This window comes from Hypanus sabinus, chromosome 9 (assembly GCF_030144855.1).
Source record: "Hypanus sabinus isolate sHypSab1 chromosome 9, sHypSab1.hap1, whole genome shotgun sequence".
NCBI lineage: Eukaryota > Metazoa > Chordata > Chondrichthyes > Myliobatiformes > Dasyatidae > Hypanus > Hypanus sabinus.
The window spans coordinates 108,635,663-108,649,459 of record NC_082714.1 but is presented as its reverse complement, the minus strand read 5'-3'; the positions used below and the strand labels follow the sequence as shown (position 1 = coordinate 108,649,459).

The 13,797-nt window shown below is 49.1% G+C and overlaps 1 protein-coding gene across 2 annotated transcripts in view; it reads right to left on the bottom strand.

Moving 5' to 3' along the window:
• Positions 1-13,797, bottom strand: part of tfap2c (transcription factor AP-2 gamma (activating enhancer binding protein 2 gamma)) — a 53,533-nt gene that overhangs the window by 9,204 nt on the left and 30,532 nt on the right. For both annotated transcript variants that reach the window (XM_059980393.1, XM_059980394.1), the window contains exon 4: positions 12,319-12,544. In XM_059980393.1, coding sequence (XP_059836376.1) covers positions 12,319-12,544 — 226 coding nt within the window. The remainder of the gene's footprint in view (positions 1-12,318; positions 12,545-13,797) is intronic.

Sequence of the window (13,797 nt, the reverse complement as noted above, 5' to 3'; positions counted from 1 at the left end):
ACCTCACCTCATCATAAGCTGGGCTCAGTAAACCCACTCCAGAGGGAATGACCATACCTAGCAGCTGACAGCTTCGTCACAAAACAACACATTCTACTCGTGAAACCAGACAACTATAGCTCATGTCCTCTATCTCTACACACACTTGCCTTGCACAGTAATAGCAGGATCTTCAAAATGGTTAATCACTAACTTGGGCTTTTCTCTTCATAGTAAAGGAGGCCGAGTTGCAACTTTAAAGGGGTTTTTCCCAGGACAACAATGGCTAGTACCAGAGTGCATCTTTTTAAGGTGAGTGGAGGAAAGTTTAGGGGAGATGCCAGAGTTTTTTTGTAAGCAAGAGTGGTGGGTGCCTGCAATGCACTGCCAGGGATGGTGATAGAGGCAAAATATTAGGGGCTTTTAAGTGACTCTTAAGATAAGCTCAGGGATGAAAGAAATACAGAGAGCTATGTGAGAGGGAAGTGTTATACTGATCTCCGAGTCAGTTAATAGGTTCGCATAACATCGTAAGCCAAAGGGCCCAAATTGTTTCATGTTCAATCTATACCCACAAGTGATAGCAGATTAGCAACAAAGTCTGTGAGCTGTCAATGCACAAGTGATAAGGACACAGTAAAATGTAAGAAACAGAGCCAGGAGGCCAATCAGCCCCTCATGCCTGCCTTTGCAGCAAGATCACAGATGATCTTTACCGCAGCTCCACATGCATTGATTGTATCTCTTCATATCTACCCAGGACCACAAACACCAACCAAAGTAGGCAGAGCAATGGCCACCCCAGCAGAATGTTCATTATTTTTCTGATGAAAGCTCAAGAGCACCACATTTTCCCAGAACAATGGATAACTGATCAACAAAAGTTGAGGGGGGGGGGGAGAGAGGGGGGGGGGGGAGAGAGGGGGGGGGAGAGAGGGGGGGGGAGAGAGGGGGGGGGAGAGAGGGGGGGGGAGAGAGGGGGGGGGAGAGAGGGGGGGGGGAGAGAGGGGGGGGGAGAGAGGGGGGGGGAGAGAGGGGGGGGGGAGAGAGGGGGGGGGAGAGAGGGGGGGGAGAGGGGGGGGGGAGAGGGGGGGGGAGAGGGGGGGGGGAGAGGGGGGGGGAGAGAGGGGGGGGGAGAGGGGGGGAGAGAGGGGGGGGGAGAGGGGGGGGGGAGAGAGGGGGGGGAGAGAGGGGGGGGGAGAGAGGGGGGGGGGAGAGAGGGGGGGGGAGAGAGGGGGGGGAGAGAGGGAGGGGGGAGAGAGGGAGGGGAGAGAGGGGGGGGAGAGAGGGGGGGGGAGAGGGGGGGGGAGAGAGGGGGGGGGAGAGAGGGGGGGGGGAGAGAGGGGGGGGAGAGAGGGGGGGGGAGAGGGGGGGGGAGAGAGGGGGGGAGAGAGGGGGGGGGAGAGAGGGGGGGGGGGAGAGAGGGGGGGGAGGAGAGGGGGGGGGGAGAGAGGGGGGGGGAGAGAGGGGGGGGAGAGAGGGGGGGGAGAGAGGGGGGGGGGGGAGAGGGGGGGGGGGAGAGGGGGGGGGGGGAGAGGGGGGGGGAGAGAGGGGGGGGGAGAGAGGGGGGGGGAGAGAGGGGGGGGGAGAGAGGGGGGGGGAGGAGGGGGGGGGGAGAGAGGGGGGGGGGGAGAGGGGGGGGGGAGAGAGGGGGGGGGGGAGAGAGGGGGGGGGAGAGAGGGGGGGGAGAGAGGGGGGGGGAGAGAGGGGGGGGGGAGAGAGGGGGGGGAGAGAGGGGGGGGGAGAGAGGGGGGGGGAGAGAGGGGGGGGGGAGAGAGGGGGGGGGAGAGGGGGGGGGAGAGGGGGGGGGGAGAGAGGGGGGGGGAGAGAGGGGGGGGGAGAGAGGGGGGGGGGGAGAGGGGGGGGGAGAGAGGGGGGGGAGAGAGGGGGGGGAGAGAGGGGGGGGAGAGAGGGGGGGGGAGTGAGGGGGGGGAGAGAGGGGGGGGGAGAGAGGGGGGGGAGAGAGGGGGGGGGAGAGAGGGGGGGGAGAGAGGGGGGGGGAGAGAGGGGGGGGGAGAGGGGGGGGGGAGAGAGGGGGGGGGGAGAGGGGGGGGGGGAGAGAGGGGGGGGGGAGAGAGGGGGGGGGGAGAGAGGGGGGGGAGAGTGGGGGGGAGAGAGGGGGGGGGAGAGGGGGGGGGAGAGAGGGGGGGAGAGGGGGGGGGAGAGAGGGGGGGGGAGTGAGAGGGGGGGAGAGGGGGGGGGAGAGAGGGGGGGGAGTGAGGGGGGGAGAGAGGGGGGGAGTGTGGGGGGAGAGTGGGGGGGGTGTGGGGGGGAGTGTGGGGGGGGAGAGGGGGGGAGAGTGGGGGGGAGAGAGGGGGGGAGGTGGGGGGGGTGAGGGGAGGGGGGGGTGAGGGGGGGGGAGAGGGGGGGGGGAGTGGTGGGGGGGAGAGGGGGGGGGGAGAGGGGGGGGGGAGAGGGGGGGGGAGAGGGGGGGGGTGAGGGGGGGGGGTGAGGGGGGGGGGGAGTGGGGGGGGGGAGAGGGGGGGGGAGAGGGGGGGGGGGGAGATGGGGGGGGGAGAGGGGGGGGGGAGAGGGGGGGGGGAGTGGGGGGGGGGGGAGAGGGGGGGGAGAGGGGGGGGGGAGAGGGGGGGGGAGAGGGGGGGAGAGAGGGGGGGAGAGAGGGGGGGGAGGGGGAGAGAGGGGGGGGAGAGAGAGGGGGGGGAGAGGGGGGGAGGGAGAGAGAGAAAAGACCGGCAGTTTGCCCAAGCTGCAAGTCTCCCCTCCCCCACACCACCAATGTTGTCCAAGGGAAGGGAACTAGGACCCATACAGCTTGGCACCAGTGTCATCACAGAGCAATGAGTGGTTAAGTACCTTGCTCAAGGACACACACGTGGCCTCAGCCAAGGCTCGAACTAGCGACCTTCAGATAACTAGACGAACGACTTAACCACACGCCACACCATTCTTCAGTACAATTATGTATAGGAGATCAAATTGATTGTTATTCTGGTTCCGATGCAGCACAAACGCCTTAGAGGCAGTGACGGGAATTGAACTCGGGTCACCTACACTGTGAAGTGTCATGCTAGCCACTACTTTACCGTGCTGCCCTAAATGGTTGCTGCAACCCACGTTTTTTTTTTCATTTATCCCAATCTAAACCTTTCTATTGCACTTCATGTGCCAATGCCAACAGATGGTCGAAATACTTTACAATCTTCCTTCTATTATTTGCAAGCTTCACGTTATTTACAGGTTTTCAAAATTGTGCCAACTGCACCAACCCAACTCCTCACCTTCAAAAGAGGCCGTCTCTTTGAACTGTTATTAATGACTATCTGTCACTCCGTTTGCTCGGCCTTCATGCTATGTTGTTCATCATCTATGACAGGCAACAAATTGATACTTTGGCTCCATAAAATAATCTGCTTAACGTCACCTCCGTTGTCATTAACGAGTCAGAATTTCTGACTACTTTATGCAGCACTACATGCTTTGAGGTGGTTTTCTGTGTAGTATCAAATTGCTCAGACATTTCTTGCCCATCGCACTTGCTTTCATCAGACGTGCTGGAATGATTTCCTTCTCAGAGCAACCCCGCTTTAAGCATCAACACGGAGGTCACTTTCATCCAATCCATACCTCGCGAGGCATATGCCAACCAATCAGGTTCTGGGGTGCAGCTGTTTCCACTAGTTATGCGAATTAGAATCTCTCTAAACTGGTCTTAATCCAGTCTTGACAACTCAGCCCAGTAAGTTATGTCTTCCCTTTCAGCTTCTCTCCATCAAATCTAACCCCAGCTACCCAAATCAAGGCTGCCAACAACCTGCCTCCCCAGCAATCACATCTCATCCTCAGCCCACATATAGATTGTAACCCCACTCTCCTCCCAATCCATAACATTAACCTTTCCTAATCCTCAGCCCAAACTTTACTAGCTTTCCTCCTGAAGCTCTGCACTAGCACAGCACATGAAAGTCCCCTGGATTTATGCAAAGTCGATGCACTGCGACTGATGTCTCCAGCACCACTGGGTTTCCAGGTGCTGATCCCTCTACCCAAAAAGTGTTTGCCTCACTACCCAGTAGATGACCGATGCACAAAGGGCACCAAGAAAATACTGTGATTTATTCTCAATCCCATGCCCTATTTAGTCATGGACCCATGAATGGTTCATGAATCCATGTACATTCCCTCACTGTTTTAATTTCCTTTCTGCACCAGAGTCATAGAATCATAGAGCATTATAGCACAAACACAGGCCACTTGAACCATCTAGACTATGTCAAACTATTGTTGCACCTGGACCCCATCCCTCCATACCCCTCCCATCCATGTACCTATCCAAACTTCTTAAATCGAGCCTGCATGGACCACTTCCACTGGCAGCTCATTCCACACTCCCATCATCGCGAGTGAAGTTAACCCTCCTGTTCCACTTAAATATTGCCCCTCACCATTAACCCATGACCTCTAATTAGTCTCACCCAACCTCAGTTGGAAAAGTCTGCTTGCATTTACTAATTTATTTATATTTATCACTATTTTATAGATTTCTTATTGCAACAGAGCAATTTGTTAATGTGTTGCTCTGTATTGCTGCAGCATAACAAATTTCATCACATTTGTCAGAGATAATTAATCTGATTCTGATTAGTCTTCACCAGGTTATTTGCATTTCACTTCCTGATTAATTGTTCCTACCACAGATGTTTAAAGGACGGGACTCTGTTTCCCAGATTTTTCCTCCCTTCTTACAGAACACTGATGTCAGTTGGAGCAATCCAGTTCCTGACGAAGGTCTCTGCCCGAAACGTCGACAGAGCTTCTCCTCATAGATGCTGCCTGGCCTGCTGCGTTCCACCAACATTGTGTGTGTGTTCCTTGAAACTATTGCTGTGTCAAAGAGGAAGATTGTAGAATGCACACTGCTCCTCTCGCACCTAGGTGGTCATGGGGGTATTGCCAACTTTCCTGGTACTACCGCCATCTACTTTCAGCAGGTGGAGGCTGTGGGTTTGGGAGTAACTGTTTAAATCTGCAGTTCAGATAGGTATCCCAGTTACTCTCTACTTCCACAACTGTGGCAAAGTTCCCTTTCTGAGCAAAACCATGCAGAGTGTGTATTACACTTCGGTCCCACCTTCAGCCTCCATCCAGGGGTCCACTTGCGCAAAAACAGGTACGCACACAACAGCAACTGAGCTGACTGTGCACTGTATGCAGTTGCTCCACACGGACCCACTCTCCTGCATCTCAGTTTTATGTAGCTGAGGATTATTGCAACTTCCAGTAATCCTGAGCAACATTCCAACCTTCCCCCTCCACCTCAAAATATGAAGAGCTGCTAATTCAATTCACACTTTCTGGCCGCTGTGTCAGTTTTCTGAAATACCAGACAAGCCTCATAAGTAAAGTGGTCTATTGAAATAAACCACTCTGACTGGTAGTGACTAAGAGCATAGGAATTCAAAAAAAACACAGGACAAGGCCTATCATGCTTGCATATCAGCCCAACCTACTGCCTTCTCATATACTTTAACCACCCCTGCCAACATTGATCTGCTATTCAAGCACATCTGTAATTGTGTTGTTGATCAAACTTCCTCAGGAATGTATCTTGCAACACAAAAGATAATCTCCAAATCCAACTATTTTATGCTTAGATTCTGACCCTTGGGATTGGAGCCAGTGACAACAGAGAATGATTTGCTTCGATTGGTTTTGTTGATGGAACTAACTCTGCCTTTTCAGCGCTTATTTATATTCCCTAAAGAGCCTAGGCACTGTATTGGCGACTGCGTTAAATCCCCATCGAGAGCAAGACATTAGCGAATGAAAGAAAACATAGCACAGCCACCTGCTGGAATTCTGAAATTTGCTCACAGCCCATTTAAAGATCACACTTCAAGAATGAAGTTCAAAGTAAATTTATTATCGAAGTACATACACGTCACCATATACAACCCTGAAATTCAATTTCCTGCAGGCATACTCAGTAAATCCATAATGGAATCATAACCATAACAGAATCAATGAGAACACACCAACCTGGGTGTTCAACCAGTGTGCAAAAGACACAAGCTGCACATACAAAGAGAAAGAAATAGCAATAAATAGTGAGAACACAAGATGAAGAGTCCTTGAAAGTGAGTTCATAGGTTATGCGAACAGTTCAGAGATGGGGTGAGTGATGTTCTTCCCTCTGGTAGTCCAAAGCCTTTGGTTGAGAAGTGATAATTTCCTGAATCTAGTGGTGTGAGTCCTGAGGCTCCTGTACCACCTTCTTAATGGCAGCTAGGAGAAAAGAGCATGGCCTGGGCAGTGGAGGTCCCTGATGAGGGATGCTACTTTCCTATGACATTTTACATGGACACACTCAATGATTGGAAGGATTTTGCCCGTGTTGGTCTGGGCAGTATCCACTACTTTTTGTAGGATTTTCCATTCAAGGGCATTGGTATTTCCAAACCAGGCAGTGATGCATCCAGACGATATACTCAGACTACACAGTTTTAAATGTCATGACTAATCTTCGCAAATCTCCTAAGTAAAGACACTGCCAAGCTTTCTTTGCAATTGCACTTGTGTGCTGGGCTGACAAAAGGTCCTCTAAAATAATAACACTGAGGAATTTACCTGTGTTGCTGACCCTCCAAGAGGAAAAAAAACAGAAGTCCATCAGCCAGTTCTCACTGAAGTCAATAGTCAGCTCCTTGGTCTTGCTGACATTGCTGTTGGGGCACCACTCAGCCAGATTTTCAATCTCCCTCCACCTTGATTTGTCACCTTTGATTCAACCTATGACAGCGGTTTTGTCGGCAAACTTGAACATGGCACTGGAGCTGAGCTTAGCCACACAGTCATTGGTATAGAGTGAGTAGAGCAGGGGACTGAGCACACAGCCTTGTGGTGAACCTGCGCTGATGGAGACTGTGCAGGAGATGTCGCCAATCCAAACACTGGGGTCTGCAAGTGAGGAAACTGAGGATCCAGTCAGGCAAGGAGGAATTGAGGCCAAGGTCCTGATGCTTATTGATTAGTTTTGAGGGGATGATGGTATTGAATGCTGTGCTGTAGTCAATAAAGAGCATTCTGATGACTACATCTTTGCTGTCCAGAAGCACATAAATAGTACTGTAATTTTATCTGTTGCACAGTACTGTCACAAAAAAACAGATTTCATGTCATGTGAGGGATGATGAAGCTGATTCTGATATGGGTCTCTATCATGAACTGAGAGTGAAAAGAGGTCAGAGAGAGGGAAATCATGGGTGGGGGAGGGGAGGAGCAGGAAGCACCAGAGAGGCCCTCTATAACTATCAATAAATCAATTGTTTGGATTCAGATTACCTTGCCTCATCTCAAGACTGGGTGTGTCTGCACCCACACACCCCCAACCCCTGACACTCCTCTGCTGGCTGTCCCACAGTCCTCCCAAGACACTCCACCCTCACTGTTCCCAACATCCTTTGCTCCTGCCAAATTTACAAACTCGATCTCCACAAATACAGTATTGTGCTGTGCAAGTCTTAGACACCCTACAGAGAGATACAGCGGTGCTAGAAAGTTTGTGAACCCTGTAGAACTATTTCTGCATATGACCTAGAATGTGATCAGATCTTTATGCAAGTCCTAAAACTAGAAGAGACCAATTAAATAAAAACAAAAAACATTATACTTATCTATTGAGAAAATGATCCGATGTTACATGTTTTGTTGGAAAGAGTATGTGAACCTTTGCTTTCAGTAACTGGTGTCACCCCCTTGAGCAGCAATAACTTCAACCAAACATTTCCGGTAACTGTTGATCAGTCCTGCACATCAGCTTGTGTGCAGGAATTTCAGCCTATTTCTTCTTACAAAACTGCTTAAACCCTGGGATGTTGGTGGGTTTCCTTGCATGAACTGCTTGCTTCAGGTCTTTTCACATTTCTATAGGATTAAGGTCAGGACTTTGACTCAGCCATTCCAAAACACGAATTTTCTTTTTTGAATCATTCTGTTGCTGATTTATGGATCTTTCGGATCATTGTCTGGTTGCATTACCCAACTTCTATTAAGCTTCCATTGATGAACTGCTACCCTGAGATTCTCCTGTAAAATGTCTTTTAATACAATTTTGAATTCATTTTTCCCTCAACGACTGCAAGCTGCCCAGGCCCTGATGTAGCAAAGCAGCCCTAAACCATGATGCTCATTCCACCATGCTTCACAGTTGGTCTGAGGTTTTGGTGTGCAGTTCCCTTTTCCCTCCAAACATAGCAATGTGTATTTCCTCCAGAAAGTTCAATTTTTGTCTCATCTGGCCAGAGAACACTTTTTCCAGAAATGTTGTAGTACATTCAGGTGGTCTTTTGCAAAACTGAGAAGTACGGCAATTTTTTTTTTGGAGAGCGGTGGTTTCCTCCATGGTGTCCTTCCATGAACACCAGTCTTGCTCAGTATTTTTCTTGTAGTGGACACATGAGCAGAAACTTTAGCAAATTCTAAAGATTTCTGCAGGTCTTTTACAGTTACACTTGCATTCTTTTTCACCTCCTTCAGCATGGTAAGTTGCACTTTTGGCATGATCTTTGCAGGATACCCACTGCTAGGGAGAGTAGCAACAGAACTGAAGTTTCCTCCATTTGTAGCCTTCTCCAGCTTCATGTACCTCTGCAATTCTTCTAATGTCCTCTGAAAGCTGTTTTGATCAAGGCACGGTGCACATAAACAGATATGTCTGAGGACAGCAGGCTCTGTCAATAACCTGACTTGGTGTGCTTTTTAAAAAAAATATAGGGCAAGGCATATCTACAACCCACACCACTGATCTCATTGATCAGAACAGCAATACAGTGCAAGACTTAAATTACTAAGTTACAATAATAAATAAATATAAAAAAATTAGCAGTCATGGTCTGTTCTGAAATCTGACGGCAGAGGGGAAGAGGCTGTTCTTAAAACATTTGAGTGTCTTCAGACTCCTGATCTTCTCCGTGATGGTAGCAACAAGAAGGGACATGTCCAAGATGGTGAGGTCCTTAACAATGGATGCCATCATCTTGGGGCATCACCTGTTGAAGATGTCCTCAATAGTGGGGAGGACAGTACCCATGATGGGAGTTGGCTGAGTTTACAATCTTCTGCAGCTTTTACTGATCCCTTGCATTCTCCCCTCCACACCAGACAGTAATGTAACTGGTCAGAATGATCTTCATTGTACAAGCGTAGAAATTTGCTAGGATGTTCGGTTGTATACAGAATTCCCTCAAACTCCAAATATGCCTTCTTCATAAATGCATCAGCAGTTTGGGTCTAGGTTAGATCTATGGAGATGCTAACACCCAGGTCCTTCTTTCCACTGCAGACCCTTTGAGGGCTAGTGTGCATTTCCTTGACTTCCCCTTCCTGAAGTTCACGATTAGTTACTTGGTCTTGCTCGGGTTGAGTGCAATACCACTCAACCAACCATTCTCACTCCTGCATGCGTCCTCGTCACCATCTGAGATTCTGCTAACAGCAGTCGTACCACCAGCAAATTTACAGATGGTGCTTCAAGTGTGCGTAGCCACACGGTCGTGGCTGTAGAGAGAGTAAAGCAGTGGGCCAAGCACACATCCTTGAGGTGTGCTTGTGTTCATTAACAGTGGATACATGTTAATGAGGGTAATAAGGGTAATTTATGATCCAGACTGACCGTCTCCCAGCAAGAGGTTGGTCAGATAACTGGTCACTGTAGATTGTGCCTCATGTGTAGTTGAGTGGTTGCCTGGAGGGAGTCAATGGGAATGTGGGAAATGACACGATTAGTGTTGACACGTGCTCAATGATCGATGGATTCAATGGGCCAGAAATAATGACAGTACACCCTCGCAAGTGTGGTGAACCAGGTCCAACCCCGTCAGGCTGCTTGCCCATCACCCAGTCCCAAAGCGGTTTAAATTGCAGCCAAGCAAACATTGGAACAATTGAAACTATTGTTTTGGACTCCGCCAATTTCCTGATTCCATCCCTCTCACTGGCAAGCAGCTGAAGCTCGCCGGACTATCAGCAAACCTGGTTTTGTGAAGAACTCGGGCGTGTTTCTAACCACACATTACTATGCCCACTCTCAAAAACTAGCCAAATATATCCACCACTACCCCCCCCCACCCACCCGATCTGCTGATGAAACCTTTATCCAAGCACCTGGGTGTGATTGTCAAAAACTCTTCCATCTTCTACAAATATCTGGACTCACTCCAAATCTCCTTCACCCAGGCTAACCCACAGTGACATTTGCTCAGGGGCCTCATCTTAAACCCTCGATTTCCATCATACACATCACCATCACCCACGGCCACAATTATCCTTTGCCCACCACTCTCTCTGGCACTAAGCACCTACTTAGTTCCTTTTTGCTGTAAATCTGACCCCCTTTCCCATTCACAATGGTCTGGTAGTAGTTCTAAGAATGTCTGAATTAGAGGCTGATGCTGCTTCTCTATTTCATATGTTCATCACATTACAACACCTCCTGCACCCCAATCTTTAATTTCCACACGATAATTTTGAGGCTCCAACCTATCAATGCATCTGGAAACCTCAGCACATCAAGCCATTCTCATCTATTTACAGTACATGTTATGTCTTCAAAGAATTAATGAACTGGTCAAATGTGACACCCCTTCCACTGAACCACCTTGACTTGGCTGAGAATTACCTTTAGTTTTCCCAGTGCACTACTACAACCTTTAATAACATTCCACACCACCCCAAGATGAATATTGAGCTAACTGCTGTTTCCCCATTTCATCAACCTTACTTGAATAATAGTTAATTTTGCTCTAATTTTGTAAATGGAATCTTGCCCAAATCTAGAGAACAGTGGAAAATTAAACTAATGCGTCATTGACCCCCAACAGCCAATTTCCTTTCCCACTGCACAATACAAGACCAAGTATAGATCGTTGTCTGGCTGGCTCTGGAAAATGCTGACCTAAAAAGAAACAAGCAAAAACCCTTCACAAGCTCCGCAGTCCATTGCAGTTTTTCAATCCACACACAGATTAGCCCAGATTATCACCACACTTTTAATGGGGTCTATTACTTCTGCTGTTATGCTCCATCCCGCAGTGGGGTTACAGGTGGGGGGTCAGACCATCTCACAATGCCTTCCCTTCATCAGTTACACCTCTGCCAAACTGCTTGTACAACCCGATTTCCTGGTCCAAAACCATCCCTCCTTTTTTAAGACGATGTTTAATTAACATCTTAATAACCCTTCCACCTTTCTGCTCTTGCCTGCAAGTGCCCTTCAGCATTCAGATCCCTTTCCGTGCTCGAGCAAGGATCAGCACATTCACCCGTTAATGGTTACTGCTCCCGGAGCCATGTTAAATTGAGACCCATCACCCCAACGCAAAGAACAACATTTTACAAAGCTCCAGTTTAAGAGACATGATAACAGAGCAGTTAGTACAAAACCATTAAAGCACCAGCACTGGGGGTGTGGCTGCTGCCTATGGAGGTTGTATGCTCCCCCTCCCCCAATGGCGGGGCTTTCCTCTGGGTGTTGCAGTTCCCCCCACGTTCCAGAGACATGCGGGTTAGTAAGCTAGTTGGGTGGCACGTGCTCATTAAGCCTATTGTATCTCTAAAATAAAAAACAAACATCCATTCTTTCAGCAGATACCACAAAATCCCTGCTGCTTGAAATTTTACAAGGCAAAATATTGAAACAGGGTGCACAAGTTCAGCTCCTACAGTTAAGTCTTTAGAATCCAGACTGACAAAGCCCTGCAACACCAACAGGCAGTGGTCCCAGGTTACCAATGGAGTAAAGCCCATCAAATATCACAGGCTGTCTAGCGCATTAGTCAAAGGGGGCTAATGAAAGGTGGCGCACAGAAGCACTCAACGGGTTGTTTAAAGATTATTTAAGGATTTATTTAAAGATACAGCATGGTAACAGGCCACTCAGGCCCACGCTGCCCACTAACACCCATGGCAACCAATTAACCTGCTAACCCATAGGCCTTCAGAGTGTGGGAGAAAACTGGAGCAGCTGGAGGAGACCCACACATACAAACCCTACAGACAGCAGCAGAGTTGAACGCCGATCGCTGGTGTTGTGATAGCATTACGCTAACCACTGCAGTACCATGCTGGCCGTTGCGATTTGGGCTGAGGCCCTTCATCAGGACTGGAGAGGAAAGATCAGAAACTTTTCTTCGCATAGAAAATTTCACATTTCTTCACTGCAAGCTCACTGAATCAGTGTCACACATTCACTTGATACGTCACAGCACCGTTCGTGCATGCACATACCCATTTGTACTGTTGCATCCTTCAGTTTTAAAGTATTTCACTCCCCAACAGGGCAGAGGAATGAATTAACCATTGACACACAAATTCTTGCCCACTCACCTTCGCAGAACACCCCCAAGAAGGGAGGCGTTAAGACACTCGGGCGGGGCGAGACGTCTCTGGACCTCGGCCACTGTCACCTTGTACTTCGACGTGGAGCTGAGGAGGGAGAGCCGGCCAGGGACTGAGCAAAACACCTCGTTGAGGTTTGTGACGCCACCGAGCAGACCGTCCTTCTGATAGGAGAGTGCCGAAAGTGCCATGCCTCTGGATATCGTCACCGGTCCTTGGGAAGGGAGAAGAATGGAAGCCATGTTAGTCAAAGGACACTCAAATTTGAGATGGGCAGACAATGAAAAACTGTACACTTTTAAACAAGGACTTTTACATTGCCAGCATGTGGTCAAAGACAAAAGTACATAGAACTACAGAACAGTACAGACCCCTCAGCCCATAATGTTGTGTTCACCTTTTAACCTAACACTTCTGTCCTACACAGCCCTCCATTTTCCCAACTATGGATCTAAGACTTTCCCGAATGTCCCTAACTTATCTACTTCTAGCATCACTACTGGCAGGGCATTCTACACCACAAAAAAAACTTAACTCTAATATCCCCTCTATACTTTCCTCCAATGGTCTTAAACTTGTGCCACTTCCTATCAAATTAATTCCACCCTTGAAAACATCTCCACACTACTCACTCAATCTATGCCTCTTACCTTGTGAAACTCTATCAAGATACCACTTACCACTATCTTTCTCCAGAGAAAAACCCTAGCTCACTCAACCTATCCTTACAAGACAAGCTCTCTAAACCAGGCAGCTTTCCTGGTAAATCTCCTCTGCACCTTCTCTAAAGTTACTACATCATTCCTATAACAAAACAACTAGAACAGAACACAATATTCCAAGTGTGGCCTAACCAGGGCTTTATAGAGCTGCACTATTACCTTCGAGGCCAACATGCGATACACCTCAACAACCCTATCAGCTTGTGTAGGAACTTTGAAGGATCTATGGATGCAAACTCCAAGATCCCCGTTTCTTCACACTAAGTATCCTGCTTTGAGCCCTGTACTCTGCCTTCAAATTTGACCTTCCACTGTAAATCACTTCACAATTTTCTCTATTGAACTCCATCTGCCATTTCTCAGCTCAGCACTCTGTCAATGGTCCAAGAGAACCCTAAAAAATTCAATGCAGCACAACTTTGAGTGTTGGAGCAGAGGCAGAAGTTTAAATGGCATATATGCCAACAGCACGAGTGGGTGGGTACCTGTGTATGTGTGTTATGGCAGATCCAGGGGCAAGAACCTCCTGACCCCAGTGGAGGTGGACTTCCTGTGGCTATTTTGGGTGGTGGCTGAACAAGCAGGAACAGCTCCATCAGGTAATGCATTAGGACAGGGGCACTTCCAGGGCAGGGGTGAGAAAGAACAAGGCAACCCTACTCTCCCAGCTTTGGGCTGAGGGCCTCCATTTTCACAGCCCAATCCAAGCTACAGAGCGGGAAAAGAAACACTGCGGATCTCAACA